Source organism: Globicephala melas, chromosome 1 (genome assembly GCF_963455315.2).
Source record: "Globicephala melas chromosome 1, mGloMel1.2, whole genome shotgun sequence".
Taxonomy (NCBI): domain Eukaryota; kingdom Metazoa; phylum Chordata; class Mammalia; order Artiodactyla; family Delphinidae; genus Globicephala; species Globicephala melas.
In genome coordinates, this window is record NC_083314.1 from 180,489,375 (window position 1) to 180,513,513 (window position 24,139).

At 43.8% G+C, this 24,139-nt stretch overlaps 1 protein-coding gene across 4 annotated transcripts in view; it reads left to right on the forward strand.

The window, feature by feature from the left end:
* LOC115864970 (beta-catenin-interacting protein 1) overlaps positions 1-24,139 on the forward strand; it is a 152,403-nt gene that overhangs the window by 72,570 nt on the left and 55,694 nt on the right. For 2 of the 4 annotated variants that reach the window (XM_030879229.2, XM_060283374.1), the window contains exon 1: positions 1,156-1,309. The exons of the other annotated variants lie outside the window; for them this stretch is intronic. In XM_030879229.2, the coding sequence (XP_030735089.1) occupies positions 1,219-1,309 (91 nt within the window). In that variant the 5' untranslated portion in view covers positions 1,156-1,218. Of the gene's footprint in view, positions 1-1,155; positions 1,310-24,139 lie in introns of those variants that run through there. 4 annotated transcript variants of the gene reach the window in all.

Consider the following 24,139-nt stretch of genomic DNA (forward strand, 5'->3'; position numbering starts at 1 on the left):
GAGTTTCCTTCTCTGCAAAATGAAGCCAATAAAGTCGGCTCATAGGGCACAGTGCCTGGCACTCAGGAGACCATCCATGACTGTCCTGGTCCTTTCCTCTAGTGTGAGGCGCCCCCAGGGGTCGGGGGGAGGTAGGGACCCCAGGACAGGAAGAAAAGAGGAGGACCCAAGAGCCCTGAAGGGACCCTTCTTCATCCATTTGGATTTCTGCATTTCTAAGGGACCGTTAGCATCACACTAAGATCTAGAAAGGGTCACCTGCACAACCCGCCTTTAAAAAGCCACAGACGGATTTCTTCAGCAAATGGAGGAATCCTGAGTTACAAATTCAGGACGGACTTGGAACAAGCAAGCTCCCTCCCAGCGCTGGAACCGCTGCAGCACGTGCTGCGCAGCCCTTGATTGTTTACAAAGCGCGTTTCGCTGACCTCGTCTCCTTGAATACCTTTCACGACCCCGCAAGCTCCCTCTCATCACCGCCACTTGGCAGAAGAGGGCACCGACGTTCTGGGAGGCGACGTGACTTGCTCCAAGTGGCGCAGGGTGTTGGCGCTCAGCGGCCCTGGGCTGCACCCTCCAGCGGGGTCTGCACTCCTTGGGGTGGGGTTGGGAAGGGGAGAAAGGGGAGGCACGGGCCCCAGGGTAGCTCTCGCTCGGCTCCGGGGCCTGTGAGCGCGCGTGGGGATGAGGAGTTGATGCCCTCGGCTGCGGCAGCTGACAGGGGGTTGCAGCCCCCGGATCCTCTCCCAGCCTCTCTCGGGCCCAAATCCCCGGCGCGGCCCCGCGGGCGCGCGCTCCAGGCCCCGCCGGCGGGTTCGTAGGCCCGCGCGCCCCGCCCCCCCCACGCCCCGCGCGCTCCCCGGGGCGCCGCGCGCGCGCCTCGCCGTCGCTCCCCTCCCCACCCCGCCGTCGCTCCCCTCCCCGCCCCTCCCGCCGCCACCCCGCCCCCGGCCGGGTACCCTCGCCGGACCCGAGAGAGAGCGCCGCCGCCATCTTAGTTGCTGCCTCTGCCTCCAGCGAAGCGCTGCGTGCGCCGAGGGGAGGGCGCCCGCGGCCCGAGCGCGCGGCCCAGCGTCACGGCGGCGGCGCCTCCTCGGACCCCGGTGCTCGCCGCAGCGCCAAGCAGCCGGCCTCGGGCCACGAGAGCCCCGCTCGGCGCCCCGCGCGCGTCCCTGCCGCTCCCGCCTCGGGCGGGCCGCGGCGCCGGGAGCCGGAGCGATGCTGCGCCGCCCTGCTCCCGCGCTGGCCCCGGCCGCCTGGCTGCTGCTGGCCGGGCTGCTGTGCGGCGGCGGGGTCTGGGCCGCGCGAGGTAAGCGTCGGGGCCGGGTAGGGACGCGGGGGCTGAGCGCCGGGAGCCGGGTCGGGACGCGGGGTTCGGGGCCCGGCGCGCGGCTCTGGGTCGCGGTGCAAGAGGCTGTGGACGCGCGCTGCAGGCGCCGGGGGGAAGCTGGCCGACCCCATCGCACCCGCGCCGGGTTGGTGGCTGCGCGGATCTGGGGGGACGTGCAGAAGGGCCGAAGTGTCGGTCAGTCTTCCTCGGCAGCGCCCGCAGGCTGGGGAGGCATCCCTGGGGTGAGATACCGGGTACGTGTGTTGTGTGCCGAGATGTGCATCAGGCCGGGTTTGCACGCACAATTTTTGGTGTGTGCTTACATAAGAGCCCACTTCTCCGCATCCTTTCCCCAGATCCCGATTATCTGCTGCTGCTCTACCGCGGACGCGGCGTCTGCGCCCTTTTCCGCCTCCTTCCAGGGTCTTTTAAACGTGTTTTCGAACGAGCCGAGGCTGAAACTTCTGGCTCCCCTCCCACCTTTTCACCCAAAGGTGAAATTGTGATGAGGTTTACGACCGTCGTCTCACCCGGTGTCAGAAATCTTCCTCTCCTCCACCCCCGACGCCTTGGTGCAGTTTTTCTGACAGTAATTTAGGTCGTGCAAAAACGAGAAACCCCTCTTTGATTCCTTAGGGCCGAAATTATTTTATGGTTACTTGGCCAAAACATATTACTTAGTGAATCGATTGTTTTGTTGTTGTTTTAACCTTCAACCGCTTAATCTTTTCAGCGTTACACGCTCTCTGATATTGACTGATCTTGCCAACGAAAAGCTTACGCATTGCAGATATATGCTTCCGAGTGGATCTTGGAATCATAAACATTTTCCTCGGCCTCGGAGCAAAGTAATCTAGGTGTAGTCTATAGAGTGCTTGGATCTATCCTTCTGATTTTTTAAATCAGAAATTTTGAGAGAGGGAGGGTTGATGGAAGGCCGAATGAAATGGTCATATTTCAATTTAGCAAAGCTTTTAAAATAATTATCATTTTCTCTTTCTGGGCATGACATATCAAGAGAGTATGGTGTTCACAAATTAAAGGGCAGGAGAGGCAAGTGCATGTTTTGTTGTATGTTCCTTTCTTCACATCCAGGATGATAAACTTTGAATACTTCTTTCATTTATTTCATTTCTAACATTCTTTTGACTCTGTCAAATTCAGGTCTCAGTCACTAAGTAGCTAATTGTTCTCAGTTTGATTTTACATCAAGGTAAGTTTGAAATGTTCTTTCCAGATGTGGGATGGAGGTCTCTAAGTCTAATAGATCCAAGAAAAAATGTCAAAGTTTGCTTCTCTTGGGGAAAACCCACACAGCTTAAAAATACGTGCTTGGATTGGGTATTTTGGGAACAGTTCAAGTATATTTAGTTTAGTCAGTGATAATATTTCTTGTTAAAATCCACATTTTCTTAAGTTTGTCCATTCACCTGCATTTGGTGTTCATTATTGAATTAGCAAATGGGCTAATTAATTAGTCCATTAGCATTAATGAAGATTTCAGCTATCAAATGTCTTCATTATGGCGGACTAACAGAAACCTTATGTGAAAGACGTGTTGAGGGCTTGAGTCCTTTGTAATTTGCCAACTTTCTCTAAGCTTTTCTTGGTGCATTTATAATGCTTAAGAATCTTAGTCTTCCAAATAAAAACACATTTTAAACATCAGTTATTCTATTGCATTTGTTGTTTTTTTTCCAGCTTGCAGGTTAGAAAAAGGTCTCATGAATGTTCCATGAAATGCTAATAAAACGATTTCATTTTGAGATGTTACAAATAAATTTTGTATTTAAATAGGCAGTTTGTGGGGACACTTTCTGTGGGCTAATTGTAAAAGATGATCATTTCAACTAATACCTGAATTTTTAATCCTGCAAAACAGTGTGACATTAGTAACTGCTGTTCATTCATACTGTAGCTACCTCTAAAAATAATGGGGGAAAGATAACGTATAAACAAGGAGAGAATGTGAGGTTTTGTAATATAAATTCCATTGTGACTATTAATTCGTTGTTTTATGGAGAACCCTAAATTTCACTTTAATTGTAGCTGTAGTTCTCAAAAAACATCAAGTAAACCAAAACATTAGGAGAAATTTCCTTGGCATGCCCTATACTGCCTTCCTTCTCTCCAGTCCATCAGTGATCGGGAAATAGAAAACTGAAATAGAGAAAATAGAAAGCTTATATGAATATTAAATAAAAATAAATGCAATCTTGTAATGCGTTTCAAAACCAATAGATAACATTCACTGTTACTTTTCTGTTTGCGCACAAACTTCTCAGTGGAGCCTCTCCTCACCATCCTGGTTGAAATTTCATCTCTCGGAACCCCTGAATCCTCCCTCCCCTGCTTCACTTTTTCTTTTCTCCATAGCACTTACCCCATTCTAACACGCTCTGTTATTTACTTCTTCTGTTTATTGCCTGTCTCCCCTCACTGGAACATATGCCCCAAAGTGGAAGGGTATTTTGGTCTGTGTTGTTCACATATGTATCCGCACACAGTAGGCACTCAGTGTTTTGTGAATGAATGTATAACTCTGTTCCAGTTTAGGCAGCGTAGTGTCTTTACATCCTAATTTTTACCTGACAGATAAGTGTTACGTACTGAGAAAAGCATTACAGACAGAGTATAAAGGAACTTGAATTCTACAACACGGATATAAGACTTCATTAGTAGGTAATTTTTCAAGGATTCATTATGTTGATTGCAGCATTGGAGTATTAGATCATAAAAGTCTGTATCAGCCTTTGACGGCTATAGCTCTGTGGCTACCACTTCGAGTTCATTTTTCAAAAAAACTAATTCTCAGCTTTTTGGGAAAGCTTAATTTTTTACCTTGTTTTTCACAAGCAACTTTGAGGAAAAATAATTTTATTATAGACCTAAATATTACACTTAATTTAACATTTTTATTGCTGAAAGTAAATTTATTTCACGAGACCTATAACTAAAGAAATAATAAAATGTTAATAATAAAATGTTAATAATCCTGAATGTATTCCGATTTAAGAGCCGTGACTCGATTAACTGGAACCCTCAGTTAACTGGAGTCCAGCTTTTGGCTGCATCCTACTCTCAGGAAAAAAACCATAAAACCAAACAGTTTCCTAGAAATTCTTTTTAAAAAGGAAGTTTTAGGCATTCATATCATACATTATCTGGGTCAGTACTATTTGATTTTTGAGCCAAAAAAAGCAGTTAATTAAGTTTTAGGTATGAGGAATATGACCAATAAATGAATTTTTAATGAAATGTGATAACATTTTTTTATTGGAATTAGAAAATGCTATAATTCCATGATACTAGTTTTAGGACTTGGTTAAGCTTACTCAGCCAATTCTTAACATTTAAGATGAGGAACCTGAGGGATATTAAATATTTAAGACATGAAAGAAAAGGATTGAATTTTTTTCGTTACTGCTTTCTAAGATAGGAAAATGTAATTTTTTGGATAGAGTTTTCGCTTATAAGAGTTGAAACAAAATAGGAGATTTGGTTATTCTGAAAATCATTGAGTCTTATTTCTCACCCCTTCTGATTAATTGAGGTTTTAGATCATTACGTTCTTAAAAATATACTTTGGTCATGATTTGGCAAGAGCAGAGGTACTTAAGAAATTTATCTTTTATAATTGAAATTTAAGGTATTGATTTGTGATATTAGATTTTTAGTAGAGCTGTTCTATCTCCAGAATGTAGATTCAAAGTTGGTGGAAATGATTTATGCAGTGTCATGTTCTTGCACCGTTTAAAAAACCCCAAACCCTCACAAGTGACATTTTGACACCAGTAGAGGCTATGCAAAGGCCAGAGTTAGGAACCTTCAGACTATGACAGTCCTGCCCTGCCCGCATGTCAGCCTGATGCAAGGTGCCCGTTTTTCCATAGAGTCACCACCACCTAGGAGTTGGGGCACAGCATCCAGTTGTCCCCTATTTGATAGATCCTTTCTTCCCTATGTTTTAGAGAGATTTTTGTTCATTTTCTCATTCAGCTGTAGGATGATACTAGATTAAAAACTTCCACAAGATATGTTGCTAAGGCTTTTTTATTTTTAAAGTTCTAGGCAAAGATTCAATTACTTCAAAGTCATGGAATTTAGAACTTCTTAAAAACCAATAAGATACATCTGAAAGTTAACTTCCTTCTATTCCAGAACCCCATTGAGAAGTATGCAGTGGCATGGTAGAAGAAGAACCGTGTGTTTCTTTTTTACCTTTGGTCGGGCATGAATTTTTTTTTTCCTGGAATTTTTCTTTGCAGCAGTTATGTCTGAATTTTATTTTATTTTTTATTATTTTGGCTGCGTTGGGTCTTCATTGCTGTGCGCGGGCTTTCTCTAGTTGCGGGGGGGGGCTACTCTTCATTGTGGTGCGCGGGCTTCTCATTGTGGTGGCTTCTCTTGTTGCAGAGCACGGGCTCTAGGCACGTGGACTTCAGTAGTTGTGGCTCGCGAGCTCTAGAGCGCAGGCTTAGTAGTTGTGGTGCACAGGCTTGGTTGCTCTGCAGCATGTGGGATCTTCCCGGACCAGGGCTCGAACCTGTGTCCCCTGCATTGGCAGGTGGTTTCTTAATCACTGTGCCACCAGGGAAGCCCATGAATATGTTTTGAACCAGTCTCATTCTCTCGTGACAAGAACTGTTCTATCAAGTCCGCTACTCTTCAAGTCTACCTTGATCTGTACTTTCTGGAACTTATTGTTTTAGGGCAAAAGAAGACTTTCCTGCATCCAGTCTTTTTTAATTTGAAAAACAGGTTTATTGAAATATAATTCACATACCATAAAATTCACCCTTTTAAAGTATGCAGTTCAGTGATTTTAGTATATTCACAGAGTTGTGCACCCATCACCAATATCTAACTGCAGCACATTTTCATCACCCCCAAAAGAAACCCCGTATCCCTTAGCAATCACTCCAAATTCCCCTTCTTCCCATTCCCCCCTGGCAACCATTAATCTGCTTTCTATCTCTATGGATTTGCCTGTTTTGGACATTTCATATCAGTGGAATCATTATAATATGTGGCCTTTGTGACTAGCTGCTTTCAATTAGCATGGTGTTTTCAGGATTTATCCATGTTGTAGTGGGTATCAGTGCCTCATTCCGTCTTATAGCTGAATAATATTTGCTATAGACTGAATGTTTGTGTCCCTCCAGAATTCATACGTTGAAACCTAATCCCCAATGTGATGGTATTTTGAGGTGGGGGCTTTGGGGAGGTGATTAGGTCATGAGGGTGGAGCCCTCACGAATGGGATCAGTGCCCCTGTGCAAGAGACCCCAGAGAGCTCCCTTGCCTCTTCTGCCACCGGCGGATACAATGGGAAGATGGCTATGAACCAGGAAATGGGCACTCAGCAGACACTGCATCTGCTGGCACCTTGATCTTGGGTTTCCCAGCCTCCAGGACTGTGAGAAATACATTTCTGTTGTTTATAAGCCACCCAGTCTATGGTATTTTGTTATAGAGCCCAGAGAGACTAAGACAATATTCCATACTATGTGGATAGACCACGTTTTATATATCCATGCATCAGTTGATGGACATTTGGGTTGTTTTCCACTTCGTGGCTACTATGAATAACGCTGCTGTGAACATGCATGTTCAGTTCTCTTGGACATATATTTGTGTGGACATACATTTTCAGTTCTCTTGGGTGTATAACTGGAGTGGAATTGCTGAGTCTTATAACTCTATGTTTAACATTTTGAGGAGGTACCAAACTGTTTTCCAGAGGAGCTGCACCATTCTACATTCACTCTTGACCTCCATAATCACTCCCAGGAGCATCTTTTTAATTAGATACATATATCACAGTTGTCTAAGTGTTTTCTTATGACATTTCTAAGCTGCTGATTTTTTTTCCTGCTCTCGGGATAAATTGGCATTTCATCCAACCAACTCCTTCCTTCACCCCTATCTCCCGTATCATTTCTACCCAGGACATTAGACTTTGAGTTGAAAGGAGCTTTGAAAGGTCTGTCCTCTGCACTTAAGTAGGCTTCCCTGTAAAAGAGACGTTTCTTCACACGTCCCTGACAATTGATCATTCAGCCTGGGCACCTGCTAGCTCACAAAGAAACCGTTTTCTTCCAAACATTGTTTGGGACTTCAGTCAGCTTTCCTTAGGACTAAATCTTATCAATCCCTCAAACCTTTGCAGGCACCCAGCCATGCAGCTCTTTGTTTTTGTCACCTCTCACTTGAAGAAAGGCTGAGAGCATCTGTGGCCAAGCGTCCATCCCCCAGGCCCTGATTTCTGCCTGTGGTCTGAGGGATGAGCTAGTACAATGCTGCAGACCCAGTGATTGGGGGACACCCTAGTCACAGCAGAGTAAATATCTAGGGCTTAACTTTATGAAAGGAATTGTAAGAAACACTAGAATTCTTAAACTATGACTAGTTTAGAAAATGACATTTCTTCATTCATTACAGTTTTGTTAATACTAATTGGCTAAAAAAGTACTTTGTTAAAGTAAATTGGTTTGTCTGGTCCTTTGATTTATTCTTTAATTAAACCATTTGTTATTTACCCAATCTTCAATTCATAGTATAAAACACTTAGAAATGTCTTTAGATTGAAAGTGAATTTTAAAACAGTAAAAATGAATGTCATCTTTAACACCTGCTTTAAGTATAGTGAAGACATATTTATTCTGAGCTCTTCCTAAATCTTAAAAGTATTAATACAGTACTTTCATTTTAAGGACCACCAAAAAAAAAAATTGAAGGTCATAAACTCAAATTGTAGATAGTGTAAAACTTCAGTGATTTGTATGAGGTTGTCTAATAAGTGACTTTAAAGAGCAAAATTTATTCCATCTGAAATGCAGAATCCAGTCACATTTCATTTTGTGTATCTCAGACGTAGTTAATGATGAATATTGATAGGACCAGCTGCGTAGTCAAAGTGTGGGGCTCCTTTGTTCAAAAATTATTAGGAATTTCAAGATGGCAGCAGAGCATTAAACCAGGCATGGGGCCCGGCACACCCAGGAAACTGGTCCTGAGTCTTGATAGACTTAATGTGGCCAGAGTATTAATAGAATGTGGGCCTGACTCTCAGATTTTAGCCAGAGCCCTGGGTCCTCTGGGCACCTCTCAGATGAAGCAGCTGAGGCCCAGCCCTCCTCAGCGGCACCTCCCCACTGATGCACCCCCCTCCCGCCACTGCAAGACTTACTCACTGGTGGCCTCGGGGTGGAGACTGCACACTCTGCTCTGTCCCCCAGCACCTGGCGAAGGACAGAGCATACTCAGTTCACAATAGACAATGCGAGCACATGGGAGGTAGAGGCTAATTGAGGAACAGGGTAGCTTTTGACTTGGGGCATTAAAGCCTTTCCGTCAAGCAGATTATATTTACCTTTAAAGAGCCTTGACTAATTCATGCCAGTTTCCTGTTACTCGTGGAACTAGTAACAAGGATAACAGAAATAATTAAAATTCTTGGGTAATCCCTAATCTTTCTTTTTGCCGTGCATTTCACGTGTTTATCAGAGTAGCTAGTAAGTAGCAAAATGCACTGGCCTGAATTTAATTTTCTCCCCAGGCCGCTCTCACTTTGGGCCACAGTCATGAAGAAAGGTGGGAGGACTGTAAGGTAGGCAGCAGCCATTCTCAGCCTTTGAGCGCCTCATCTGCTAGTGCTGTGTTAATGGTAGGGTCCCTTGATAATCCCTCAGCCTGAATTATAAAGCCCCAAGCTGGCAACGTTTCTGATCTTGCTTCTGAGTTGTTTGTAAATATCCATTAATATCTGCACATGATTCCTGAATACAGCACTTTCCTTTGGCAGGGGTTTTAAAAAGTCCATGCCCGGGCTTCCCTGGTGGCGCAGTGGTTGGGAGTCCGCCTGCCGATGCAGGGGACACGGGTTCGTGCCCCGGTCCGGGAGGATCCCACGTGCCGCGGAGCGGCTGGGCCCGTGAGCCATGGCCGCTGGGCCTGCGCGTCCGGAGCCTGTGCTCCGCAACGGGAGAGGCCACAACAGTGAGAGGCCCGCGTACTGCAAAAAAACAAACAAACAAAAAGTCCATGCCCAAGTGTACGAAGCCTTCTCTTGCTTAATTAAGGGAAGCCATTTGTATCTTAGAAACATTCAAAGCCTAGAATGGAAAATGAATTAAATGCTTTTTTATATGAAATCTGACATTTTAAAACCTTTTCTAATCGGAGGAAGATGTACCAGTGGGATAATTTAGTAACATAGCCTCTCCCCCAATTGTGACTTCAATTAATAATAACTGCAACATTAATACTTGTTTGATGAAGTGTTTAGAAAGGTCATAAGTGCCAGTAATTAATATATTTGCTTATTGAGTTAATAAAGTTTGCTGACCCTATTTTTTTCTAGAATTAGTCCTTTCTGAGTATTGAAAGGTTTGATATATTTATCACTACTTTTAAAAAGTAATGCATAAGGCAAGTATGTCTTCACTGCACTTTTTTCTTTTCTATGAAAATGGTGTATGCTTATGTGGTTTTCAGTACTGATGGACAGAGTGAACCAGGGGCAATGAGAAAGCAAACATGGGCCACTCAGGCCAGGCTTCGGTTGTTTAAGCCTGAAGGGAGAAGGCTAAAAGGGTTTCCTGAAGTTTCTGTTTTATCTAGAAACTCAGGGGTATAGGAGAGCCGGTGGGGATTTGGAGCAGAAGCTTTGCCTTGGAATAGAGCAGTCCTGACTGTACCTGCTTATCTTTTGGAAAACCCAAGTACAGACAGGTAAACTGAGGCAGGCTGGTGCAGTGGGCGGTGGTGGAACCCTGGCGCCTGAGGAAACCCCCAGTGGTGGCTAACAAAAGTCAGTCGGTGTCTAGTTCTGGTCAGATTGAAATCTTGTCTCCTGAAATGCTCAGGCACATTTTATTCCTCTGAGCTCAGGTTGCCTGGGTCAGGGGAACTCAGCCCAGGTGAGACTACCCCAGCTCTGTGCTGTCTTCAGCTGCCGTAACCTGGCTTTGTCTTGATGTATTGTTTCCTGGGACCCATTTCTGATTCCCAGATGACCTGAAAAGGCAATTCATATCACTCTATTAGGAATTCAGATTGGAACTCAAGTTATATTTTCCCCTGGAAACATTGTTACAAACTGCTTAAAGCTCCAAAAGTGATGGTCAGAAACCAGTTTACCCATTACGAGTTGAAAATCAGGCAAATGCGCAGTAAAACACAGCCCACACACAGCATTATAATATTAATCATTATATAAACCAACGAAAGGCTGGTTCCCATTTTGTGGTAAGTAGGTCTTGGAGTAGTAGAGCAGCTTCAAAGAACGTGTGAGGCATGCTGGCTTAGGCGTGGAATGAAGACGAGCCTCCAGGAAGAGAAAGGTCGAGGGACGACGAGCCCGATGATCTGAGTGACCCAGCCTGTGCCAGGAAACCGAGGGAGTGAGGCCTGTTCATGGCGACCCCAAAAACGAAAGAGAGGCAGCGGAAGAGAGGAGACCCGGGCCAGCAAGCCCCCTGGCACCCAGGTGGCAGCACTGCCTGGGGTGGCCAGGGTGGAGGAGAGGCAGGGGTGTAGGAGGCCCTCAGCAGGCAGAGTGTCAGCCACGCCAGGAACTGCCTGTATGTGCAGGTGGCCCCTTCAAGAGAATACTCACTGATGTGCATCGTTTAAACGAATGACTTACGGTCCGATGTACTGAATGTTTTTCATCAAAGAAAATTTTACTTAAGAATTGCTATTTAAAACCTTTCCGGGGCTTCCCTGGTGGCGCAGTGGTTAAGAATCCGCCTGCCAATGCAGGGGACACGGGTTCGAGCCCAGGTCCGGGAAGATCCCACATGCTGCGGAGCAACTAAGCCCCTGCGCCACAACTACTGAGCCCGCGCTGTAGAGCCTGCAAGCCACAACTACTGAGCCCGCCTGCTACAACTACTGAAGCCCGCGTGCCTAGAGCCTGTGCTCTGCAACAAGAGAAGCCACTGCAGTGAGTAGCCAGCGCACTGCAACAAAGAGTAGCCCCTGCTCGTCGCAACTAAAGAAAGCTTGCACGCAGCAGTGAAGACCCAGTGCAGCCATAAATGAATGAATGAATGAATGGAATTGTAATGGTAGGGTCCGTTTGAAAAAATAAAACCATTCCTTGGGGGACTTCCCTAGTGGTCCAGTGGTTAAGACTCCACACTCCCAGTGCAGGGGGCTCATAGTTCGATCCCTGGTCAGGGAACTAGATCCCACATGCATGCTGCAGCTAAGACCCGCTGCAGCCAAATACATAAGTATTTTTAAAAAGTAAATAAAACCTTTCCTTGGGACTTTCCTGGCATTCCAGTGGTTAGGACCCCGTGCTTCCACTGCAGGGGGTGCAGGTTCAATCCCTGGTTGGGGAATTAAGATCCCGCGTGCTATGCAGTGTGGCCAAAATAAATATATAAATAATAAAACCTTTCCTTGAATTTTTCAAGTCCCTGAATCTATATGAATTAAATTTATACCTTTGTAGAATTATTTTACTAAAGCAAATGTAAAAAAATGTATTTGACGTAACCCCCCAGATTCTCAATTGGATTTGTAGGTGTCATTTACTAGAGGTCATCCTTTCTAGATAATGGTGACATGGTGATTTCTAACAGTAACGATAAAGGATCAGTTGTAGGCTTCCTCTTCAAACTGTTATATAGGATACGTTGATTGCTAAGGCAGTGCTTCCCTAAGGATGTTACGTGGATAGGTGTTACTTGGTAAAAGGTGTCTGTTGGTCACCTAAGTTTGGGAAATGCTGTTAAACAGGTTTCGTTACTGTAGGACTTCTCAGAACGTTTAGTGCAGTCGTGCATGTTGAAGAATCGCTGTGCAGGGGTATAATCTGCATTTATCCAGGTGGTTGACCATGGGCCCTTCCTGGAGCGCGTTGTGGCACTCGTGTTCCATAGGACACACTTTGGGAGACGCTGCTCCAGACTGTCCCCCCACCCACCGTAATGCAATTTAGTACAAAAAAGAAAAAGTTAAAATGACCAAAAATACTGCCTTTGAGATCCTTAGTCTTAACACTTTTGTACATATCTCTAGTTTTTTTTCCCCATTGTAAAAATTTACCTACGTAGCCAAAGCTTTAAACAAAATGAGTTTATTTTATTCAGAGTGTTTCATAACTCTCTCAGTGTCATTCATTAAACATTTGTCCTGGGTATGGTGAGTATAGTAATCCATTAGAGGGATATAGTGCGATCTATTTAGCTAGTCCTTTAGGATTTCCAGACTGTTTAGACTCAGGATCCCCATGCTCTCAGAAATTACTGAGGACCTCAAAGAGCTTGTGTTTATGTGGGTTTTATCTATCAATATTACTCTATTAGAAATTAAACTGAGAACCTATTAAAATAGTTAATTATTAATTTAAAGTAGCAGTAATAACTCATTAGATGGTAACAACATATTTTTGATTAAAAATAACAACATATTCCAAAACAAAAAACAATTTAGTAAGAAGATTGGCATTGCTTTACATTTTTGTTATCTCTTAATGTGGGCTTAAGAGAAGGCAGTGGGATTCTTTTTATTTTTTTTTGGTGGGGGCTGTGTTGGGTCTGCGTTGCTGCGCACGGGCTTTTCTGTAATTGTGGCGAGCGGGGGCTACTCTTCATTGTGGTGCACAGGCTTCTCATTGCGGTGGCTTCTCTTGTTGCAGAGCACCTGATCTAGGCGCCCGGGCTTCAGTAGTTGCAGCACGTGGGCTCAGTAGTTGTGGCTCGCGGGCTCTAGAGCGCAGGCTCAGTAGTTGTGGCGCACAGGCTTAGTTGTTCCGCGGCATGTGGGATCTTCTTGGACCAGGGATTGAACCCGTGTCCCCTGCATTGGCAGGCGGATTCTTAACCACAGGCAGTGGGATTCTGCATTCAACCTGTTGCTGCCTGATGATTGGTTGAAGTAGGTGAAGAAAATCTGGCCTCACAAAGACATGTAGCTGCAAAAGGGAGGCTTGGGGACCGCCCCCCCCACCTCCCCGCAAGAGTCTTCAGACCACATTCTGATAACTGCTGCTCTAGGGCAGTGGTTGATGGCAATGTCAAAATACAGTTGGGGGATATGTCAACAGTATTTTCCTTCTAAATAATACTTGAAGCAGCAAAGCAAAGCTTGCAAATGATGTACTTAAAAAAAGAGAGTAATGAGAGTTAATTCACTTATTCCTATAATCCTGTCTCTTATTTACGTTGTCACTTGCTTTCTTGAGTGCGGAAGATGGGATTGGAGTTACAGCCCTCATTATAGACCTGGATTTGCCTATTGTGTGCAGCACATTCCACAGCCAGTGAGGGACTCTTATAAGTGGGCAGTCAGTATTGAATCAGCATCTTGTGTGCCTGTGGATTATTATGTTGGTTTCCTTTTTAATTTCACTGTAGGACACGTTTTTAATGAGGGAGAAGGCAAGAATAGGTGACAAAGTATAAGTAGATGTTAAAATCAGATTTATTTGGGCTTTTTCTTTGGTGGTGTACAATTACTCAGTATTTTCTGTAGGATGAGATCTGGGAAAAAATTGTCTTTTAAAAGAAAATTCAATACTTAAAAAAAGAGATTGCTATCTTTGCTTTTCCTCACATTATGGCCCTTTTGAGACCTTTAAGTGGCTGCTTTTGTGGTAAAAATGTTTTTTATAACTACCACAATAGAAGAAGTCTGATTTATTTTCCTGAAAAATCTTTTGGTGTTTTCTCAGAATCTGGAGTAAGTTGTGCATGGGCACGTACGTGTCCTGTTTGTCTTGGTGGGGAATGGTTGGTTGTTTTTGCATTTCCCTTGGTGACCAGGGAGCTAGTTCTCAGCTAGACTACATTCCATAAATTCGGTTTCCTCTCGAGAGGTCGCCTCCCCTTTTATGATAAAGTCCTTTACTTTGAATATCTGGCAGTTTGCCTTCCCACTTAAATAATATCTGGTTACTTGAATATCATTGCATTAGAACGTTCAGTACTTTTAAACCACTAAATTAAAAAAAAAATCTAATCTATCTTAAAAAATCAGTTTCTGCATTAATATGGCTAGAATTCTAGAAAGGAAGGTATTTTAGAAATCTAATTTCATTTCGTTTAATCAGCCCATTTTACCATAGAGGAAACAAGTGAAGTTGTTATTGTTATTGTCAGTATGATATTTTTATAGCTCAGAATGTGAAAAGTAGGAAACATAGTGGAGACCAGCCAAGAGTATCTTTAACCCTGTTTCTTTCTATAATAAATAATATTCAGAAAGCATAAATTTGGGTGATTTGTTATGAACCTTTCATGTGCAGTTGAGTCAGGGTAGATGATAAAGTTGGAGTAGAGTTTTAAAAATTCTGAAGAAAGGGTACATTGTATTGACAAAGTTACATTTTTAAATTTTGTATCACTTTTTTATGCAAATGTCTCAGAAATCTGCACACTGTGCTGGAATCAGTTTTGGATTTGACAAGAGCTTTAGAAATGATCTCGTGCAGCTTTGGATGTGATCCTGTCTGTCTGAGCACTGACATCAGTTGACCAGTCCCCGCTGGAACTCGTCTAATCGGGGAACTCCTTCCATTTTGGAGGGCAGCCTTCATTGTCAGAAAGACCTTGGTGTTCTGCCTCTGGATCCCCACAGAATAAGCGCTGGCACCCTAGGAGTGTCGTGGAATGGCGAAGAACGTGGATTCTCTAGCCAGCTCTGGTTCACATCCCAGCTCTGCTATTCCCTTATTTGCCTTTTACAGAGGAAGAAACTCAGGCACACAGAGATTAAGGAGCCTGTTGGTGTTTATATGTTTAACCCTTATATGTTTAACCCTATAAGATTAAACAGATTTTGTCAGTGTTTAGAACACTAGAGTATACCTTATGTGTTTGCTGTTTTATTAACTGAAATCCATAGAACTCTCCCCTCCCTTTTTAAAACTTGAGGTGAAATTCCCATAGGATAAAATGAACATAGCATTTTTAAAAATGAATAAACATTTTTGGTTATATTTTAATGGATGCAAAGAGAATGTATAACAAGTGTGCCATGTGGAGAGTTAACCGTGGCCTTGCAGATAAGCCTAGAGGTTTCTGTCACCCTGAACTCCAACCTGAATGGCATTTGATATAAAATAAATGAAGTCAGCCTTCTTCAGTATTGACCCAACCTAAGTGATTATTATTACTGCATCTCATTAGCCTTCAGTTGAGCCAGAAAGTCTCTTCTGCCTGAATGTTTGAGTCTGGAACCCTTCCCTTTTAGCCTTAACTCACAACCTGAATATCTCTATTCATTGTCTGCTCCAGAGCTTCTTGAACTTTCTTTGTTCACAGTACCTTGGGTGCATCAGTAACCTTTTCACAGAGCCTTCAAGCTGAAAAGAAATGCCAAGCAATTCTGTTTAATTAACTCCTTAGGTCCAAACAGCTTAATATTTATATCCTAACATCTTAAGATTTATATCCTAATAACTTAGTAGCTGTTTAAAAAACACAAAGAAATTGAAAGAAAAAATAATATAATAATACTTTTAATTCATCTTAAAATAATCACAGGAACTTACTCATGGGATATGAGCTCCTGTTGAGCACAGCAACGACTTCTCAAAGCTTGAAGTCAGGTCGGACATGGATGCCCTCTTTTCTATTCCGTGTTGATTTTCACAGGCCACTTCCTTGGGTCACAGCAACTGCTAAAAACTCAGCCTTGCAAAGCTGTGACACCATAAAAAGGAATGCATTGCAGTCTAATGTTGAGCTGTGAACTACCTCGAACTAGCAGTTTGTCTGGTACCTGACAGACTCAAAGTATCACTTGTTGCCTTCAAATTTAAAATAACCTATGTCTCCCCTGTACGTTTGCAGGGACGCCTTGGTGCGTAAGTTTAGGGAACATGGATCTACTTAGAAGCACAGAATTAATTAAATGCTAAGATGCTTCGAGAATCCACTGCGTTCAAAAAAATAATAAAAATTAATAAACTGTATATTTTAGAACAGTTTTAGGTTCATAGAAAAATTGAGTGGAAAGTACAGAGAGTTTCCTTATACCCCAGTCCCCATACATGTACAGCCTCCCCCATTATTAATATCCTGCACCATAGGGTATGTTTATTTCAATTGAGGAACATTGACACAGTGTCAGTGTCCATAGTTTAAGGTTCACTCTTAGTGTTGTGCATTCTGTGATTTTTGACAAATGTATAATGACGTGTATCTACCATTGTAGTATCATACAAAGTAATTTCAGAGGTGGCCGGTTGGTGTGGCTCATGAACAACCTCTTCAGTACAACTTGATTGAAGGTCAAGTTGGTTCGTCTGGCCAGAAACCTGTACAGCTTGAACAACAGCTTTAAGTAGGTGTCCTGGCTCTTGGGCTCCTTGCGTCGACCGTTTCGGTCCTTGTGGCGGATCAACTCCCGTGATGGCGCCTCCTCCTTAGCCAGGTCCGGAAAGCATCCCTTTACTTTTAACCTATATGTGTCTTTATATGTAAAGTGGGTTTCTTGTAGAAAACACATAGTTGGGTCTTGTTTTTTTTTTTTCCCCCCCCCTAATCTGACAATCTCTTTTAATTGGTCTATTTAGACCTTTGATGTTTAGGGCGATTGTTGATATAGTTGGTTTAATATCTATCATACTTGTTACTGTTTGCTGTTTGTTGCGCTTGCTCTTTGTTCCTCTTTATGTTTTCCATGTTTTTTTGCCTTTTTTGTGGTGGTAATGAGTATTTTATATGACTCCATTTTCTCTCTCTTCTTAGCATATCAATTATACTTCTTTTTCGTACTTTTTTTCATTGTTGCCCTAGAGTTTCCACTGGATATTTACAACTAATCCAAGTCCACTTTCAGATAACACTATTACTGCTTCACAGGTAGGGCAAGTACGTTTTAATGACAAAATATTCCTGATTCTTCCCTCCTATCCCTTGTATCATTGTTGTCATTGAGTCAGTTATATACATAAGCCTTCAAGAACATATATATGCACATAAGTATACAGTATCAAGTACATTGTTGCTGTTATTATTTTTAACAAACTTATCTGTTAGATCAATTAAGAATAAGAAAAAATAAAAATAAGAAAAATATTTTATCCTCACTTATTCATATTCCAGTGCTCTTCTTTATGTAGATCTGAGTTTCTGACATGATTTTCCTTCTTACTCGCAACAGATTCCCTCAATTTTTGTTTGAGAAAGTCTTTAATTCTTCCTCAATTTTGAAGGATAATTTTGCAGGGTACAGAATTCTAGGCTGGCTTTTTTTTTTTTTTTCTCAACACTTTAAATATTTCACTTTGTTCTCTTCTTGCTTGTATGGGTTCTGAGAAGTCAGATGTAATTCTTATATTTGCTCCTTGGTAGGTAAGGTATTTTTCCCCACTCTGGCTTCTTTCAAGATTTTTTCTTTAACTTTGATATTCTGCAGTTTGAATATGATATGCCTAGGTGTAGTTTTTGTTTGTTTGTTTTGCATTTATCCTGGTAGGTGTTCTCTGAGCTTCTTAGATCTGTGGTTTGGTGTCTGACATTCCTTTGAGGGCAGTTCTTTCATTGTTGCTTCACTCTGTTCCTTCCTTCTTCACGTATTCCCATTTATGCATATGTTATACCTCTTGTAGTTGTACAAGTTCCCACAGTTCTTGGATTTTCTGTTCTGGGTTTTTTGTTTTGTTTTGTTTTTCAGTCTCTTCTCTCTTTGCTTTTCAGTTTTGGTAGTTTCTGTTGTCATATCCTCAGGCTCAAAGAGCGTTTCCTCAGCTGTGTTCAGTCTCCTAATGAGCCCATCAGAGGCATTCTTCATTTCTGTTAGAGTTCTTGATCTCTAGCATTTCTTTTTTATTTTTTCTTAGAACTTTCATCTGTTTACATTATCCCTCTGTTCTTGCATGTTTTTCCATTAAAGCTCTTACCATATTAATCATAGTTTTGTTTTTTTTTTTAATTCCTGGTCTGATAATTCCTACCATATGTGACTCTGGTTCTGATGCTTGTTCAGTCTCTTAAAAGTGTGTTTTTGCTTTTTGGTATGCCTTGTAATTTTTTTGTTTGTTTGTTTTTCCTTGTGGCTTGTGGGATCTTAGTTCCCCAACCAGGGCTTGAACCCAGGCCATGGCAATGAAAGCACTGAGTCCTAACCACTGGACTGCCAGGGATCCCCTGCCTTGTAATTTTTTGTTGCAAAGGTGGACGTGATGTACTGGGTGGAAGGAACTGTGGTAAAGCAGCCTTCAGTGATACAGCAGTAAAGCTGTGGGAGAGTCAGTGTTCTAGAGTCCTGTGATTAGGTTCTGGTCTTTCAGTGAACCTGTGCCCTTGGGTTCTGTGAACTTCACCAGGGCTTCTCAGGCCCCCTCCCATCCTTAAGTGGGACAGGATAGCTAGAGTGGGCTGGATTTGTGTATTTCCCTTCCCCCAAGTAGGTTAGGCTCTGATACAACCCCAGCAGGTTAGTTAGGCTCTGGTTAAATAGCTAACCTGTTGAGAAGAACAGAATGCTCTGGCTTATTTCAGAATGGTTTCTTTTCCCCTCCCCCTGCTGGAGGCACAAGGGGACTTTTCCCCTGATATTCACTGTAAGGACCTGGCAGGGCTCCTGGAGGTAAAACAAAAGTGTGGGGGACCCCGGATGACTGGGTCCCCCTGGAGGTTTTAGCCCTCAGAGTTGTCCATGGTAGCCTCCAGCAATTCATCAGTTTACAGTTTGCATTTTCCTCCCCTGGCACTGGTTTCCTGGAGGATTCTGACCATGAGTTTCTGCTCTGGTAAGTTGTGATTCTCTGTGTAGTTCTGCTCTCTGTCTCTGCCATTTTGGCGGCAGCAGTTTGCCCTGGGACCTCACTTCTCTGATGGATCTAAGAAGAGTTGTTGATGTTTCAGTTCAGCTTTTCCCTCGTTAGCATGGAGTGATAACTTTTTTTTCTTAATATATTAAACATTTTAAAATTTTTATTTATTTTTGGCTGCATTGGGTCTTTGTTGCTGCGCATGGGCTTTCTCTAGTTGCGGTGAGCGGGGGCTACTCTTTGTTGCGGTGCGTGGGCTTCTCGTTGCGGTGCCTTCTCTTGTTGCAGAGCACGGGCTCTAGGTGCGTGGGCTTCAGTAGTTGTGGCACATGGGCTCAGTAGTTGTGGCACATGGGCTCTAGCGCGCAGGCTCAGTAGTTGTGGCGTACGGGCTTAGTTGCTCCGCGGCATGTGGGATCTTCCCAGACCAGGGATCGAACCCGTGTCCCCTGCATTGGCAGGCAGATTCTTAACCACTGCGCCACCAGGGAAGCCCCAGAGTGGTGACTTCTAAGCTCCTTACATGCTGGACCAGAAACTGCGAATTCTCAACATAACATTTTAAAGTGTGTAGGTAATTCAGTGGCATATAGTATATTCACAGTGTTGTGTAGCCACCACCTCTGGGTAGTTCCAAAACATTTCATCACCCCAAAGAAAACCTTATATCCTTTAAACAGTCACTCCCCATTCACCTCTCCCCACAGTCCCTGGCAGGCACTCCTCTGCTTTCTGTCTCTATGGATTTAATTATTGTGAATATTTCATGTAAGTGGATTTAATTATTCTGAATATTTCCTGAGACCTTTTATGTATGACTTCTTACACTTAACGTGATGTTTTTGAGGTTCATCCCCATTGCAGCATGTATCAGTACTTCATTCCTTTTTATGGGTGAATAATATTCCATCATATGTATGTACCACATTTTGTTTATCCATTCATCTGCTGATGGACATTTTGGATTGTTTCCACCTATTAGCTGTCATGAATAGCACTGTTATGAATATGCACACATGGGTCATTGTTTGAGTACCTGTTTTAAATTCTTAGGGGTTTATACCTAGCAGTGGGATTATTGGGTCATATGGTAATTTTGTTTAATTTATTGAGGGACCACCAAACAGTGGCTGAACCGTTTTGCATCCCCGCCCACAAGGGGAGTTACCATCCCCTCCCCTCCCGACACCAACTTTTTATATACCAACTTGTTCTTCATGTGATGTATTTCCAAAATCTCTCTGCCAGCCTGCCTGGTTTCTTTGCCCTTGGGTGCTCCATGGTGTAGACACCACCTTTCAGACAGGGCAGAAGGCTTAATAGAGTTCCACACACAGGAGCAGAGTTGGGGTGGCATGTAGCTAGTACCCCTTGTCCAAGCTTCTCAGCTGCCCCCTCACAGCGACTTTATTAACCTGACCCCCAGGACCCCCCACTTTGGTGCTGAACCCTAACCGGATGCTCTGCACTGGTGCAGGTGTTCACATTCGTCTTCATTACACTTCTTCTTGCTGCATGTGACCCGCCTCTCCATGCTGTCAGGTAGTTTTGAATCCTGACTCCACAGTTTCTATCTGTCCATTCTAGCTTGTGATTTTCAACTTTGATATAAAGGATGAAGAGCACCACCCAAGAATGGGCCTTTGAAAGATGACCAGAGTCTGGTCCAGGTTTCCTGGGTGCATTATTCAGTGACCGTTTGGGATGGCCATTGTAAATCCACCCACTTTTATTTCCATTCAGTTTCCATCTTGCCACTCAAAAGGAAATGAAGAGAGGCCTCCTCAAATGCCTTTTCAAGGTTTAATGCACTATTGCTAGAGTTTCAAGTGGGTCTTGGTAAGGAAAGTTTTTATCAAGGCACTTTGGAAATAGAAGCCGATGTTATTTCTCCAGCTTTCCTGTGACTTTCCTAATAACCCTCTCAAAAGAGAAAATGTTTAGTAATACCTTGTTCTTGTGAATAAGGTCACCAGCTCTTTGTGATTTTTCTTTCCTTCTCTAAAGGCACAGAAACCAGTCTAGAATTTTTTCCATGGTCAATGCCAAACTCATTGAAGTATAGCTAAAAATGTCCATCTTCTTCCCATTCTCGAACCAGGTTATCATCTTTCACAGACTCCTTAAATATCAACCATAGTATGGGAATTCCCTGGCGGGCCAGTGGTTAGGACTCTGTGCTTCCACTGCAGGGGGCCTGGGTTTGATCCCTGGTCGGGGAACTAGGATCCCACAAGCCGTGTGGCACGGCCAAAAATTAAAAAAAAAAAAAAAGGTCAGCCACAGTGTACGTTTGACATTCTTCCCCGCCCCCGCCACCCCTGCAATTCTATCTATAAGTTTTCTCAATGTCCTGGGGTTTGAAACACCCAGAATAACTTAGGGGAATTATGTCCTTGTCGTCTTCCTTCATGTCTCATCATTATATTGATTCTGCTCTTCTTTTTTAAAAAAATATTTATTTATTTTATTTATTTATTACGCTGCGCCAGGTCTTAGCCGTGGCACTCGGGATCTTTTAGTTGTGGCACGTGGGATCTAGTTCCCTGCCCAGGGCTCAAACCCGGGCCCCCTGCACTGGGAGCGCAGGGTCTAAACCGCTGGACCTCCAGGGAAGTCCCGATTCTGCTCTTCTTCGTGTAAATGTGCTTCTTGAGAGACTCGGTGGAAAAATAAGATTGAGCTGTTTCATTTTCTGTGTTGATCACAAAACCTTTACATTTATTTTAAATAGGGTAAGAATTCTATGGAAAAGCATTTATCTTGTTATCGTTGGTATTGTAGGAACGTAAGTTAATAAAGGAGCAAAAAATCGGGGAGCAAGGACAGGATTTTTATATTTTTGCGGTCAGCTGTTGTGTTTTTTAGGCAATTCTAGTCAACTTATGACAGTACTTTGGGTAACAGCTGTTAAGAGTGTTGTATTGATGGCGAATATCAGAAGGTCTTGAACATTGTGTGACCTTTTCTGAACTATATATGATAAAGTTTTCCATTGTATATGAAGGTCAGGAGACTAAAAACACACAACAGAACTTGGAAATTGCCACCGGACTATTATGTTACGATTCAGGACAGCGCCCTGTCCTATTTTAATTCAAGACAAATGTGATAACGATAAGAAGAAAGAAAAGGGCAAACCCGGCCTGCATTTTCTGGTAACATAGCAAAAAAAGGAAATTTAAGGAAATCATGACAGGTACTTTTTTGCATAACTAGATTTCTGATTGACTTGCGTTGTAAGCGTTAATTGAAAAATGGATGTGTACAGATCACCAACTTGAAATGCTCTAACTGGTTTGGCAGTAGATTTGTTCCTGTCATGCTGTATATTTAATTCTGTAGGAAACTGCATAAAAATATATGTCGTCTGAATAACTGCCATGCACTTAAGATATGAACCGAGAGGTGTTAAAGGGCTCTGTTCCAAAAATATTTTCCTCCACCAGCTGGCAGGGTGCCTGCGTTTCTTACCTTAGTTTCTACTTTTGTATTAAATCATTGAAATCCTCGGCACAGTGCAAGTGTGGCTATCTTGTCATTATCCTTCATTTGCACCCGACTCAAATTAGTTTCTCAGACTAGCAGGCCAGTCCTAGCAGGATTGTGAGGAAGTGGAAAGTTGGAGCAGGTGAGTTTAGATTTGGTACAAATGAAGAGGTCAGGAAAATCTGGAAGCACACGCTGACGGGGGTGGCTGCGGGGTGGGGAGCGAAGCAGGTGTGTATGTTGGTAACCCTGCATGTGCAGAAAGGCAGTGGAGTGACCTGAAGATAAAGTTCACAGTTTTGCATGGCATTGCCTGTGAGAAATGCTGTATATTACGTCTCAGCGAATTAAGTCATGCATGAGATGCTTTTGCTTAAGGAGGGCTCTTGTGCTAAGACAAAACCAGTGGCCATAGGTGGTACCAGTTGTAAGTATCCTAGAAGAGCGAATCCAAAGACAGCTGCCTCCCAAAATAGCTCTCTGGGGGTGGGGATCAGGTGGGGTAGGGGTGCGTACAGAGGGCAGGAAAGCATTTAAGAGAGCAAAAGTGGAAATTGCCCAGTTCCTCTTAAAGAGAACTCTCCGAGTCACATGATTCATTCGTTCATTGTTGGGGAGTGCAGCAGAATCTCCTGGAGAACGTCCCGTTCCAAACCTGCCCAACCCCAGGTCAGTCTGACTGGCTCAGATTCCAGGGTGCAGCCCAGGAGACAAGGTCTGGAAGATGCGGCCCGCACCCTGGTTATGGAGCACTGCTGTGGTGCATGAAGTCAGTGTATTCCTTGCCCTCTGTGGTTTGAGCTCCCCTCATCTGTTAGGATACAAATTTTAAGAAGTCCCTCCAGTTTCCCACCTCTTCTTCCTGTCACAAAGCCGCATTCTGAGATATCTCAATAATCATGCACGAATAGTCACCACCAGAGGGAACAGAGCATGAGAAAAGCTCATAGGGGGCTCCCCTGGTGGCGCAGTGGTTGAGAGTCCGCCTGCCTGCCGATGCAGGGGACACGGGTTCCTGCCCCGGTCCGGGAATATCCCACACGCCATGGAGCGGCTGGGCCCGTGAGCCATGGCCGCTGAGCCTGCGCGTCCGGAACCTGTGCTCCGCAACGGGAGAGGCCACGACAGTGAGAGGCCCACGTACCGCGGAAAAAAAAAAAAAAAAAAAAAGAAAAGCTCATAGGGCCCCCTGAACCTAACCCGAGCACCCACCACGCTGGTCAGAGAAGATCCCCAGGTTCCCTGGGGATGTCACCCTGCAGACCGCCCACCTGTGGGGTATTGTGGGACTCGGGCCAGGTGCCTCCTCCGTTCCCAGGGATGCTGCAGCTGAAGGCAGGGCTCCCCGCACAAGGGGCTGCAGAGTATTCATGACCAGGACCCTGGAGGAATCCTGTGAGCCCAGAGCACTTCCGCCTGGACCCCTCCCAGTGCAAACACTGAGGGAGATCCCTGACCTCCCAGAAGTTTGAGGACTGTCTGCCCTGTGCATCTCGCCCATCACCTGGAACTTCTGGAGGAGTCGGGCAAGAGCTTTTGCTGTTGGAAATTGTGTTGCAGCTGAACACGAGGCTCCCACG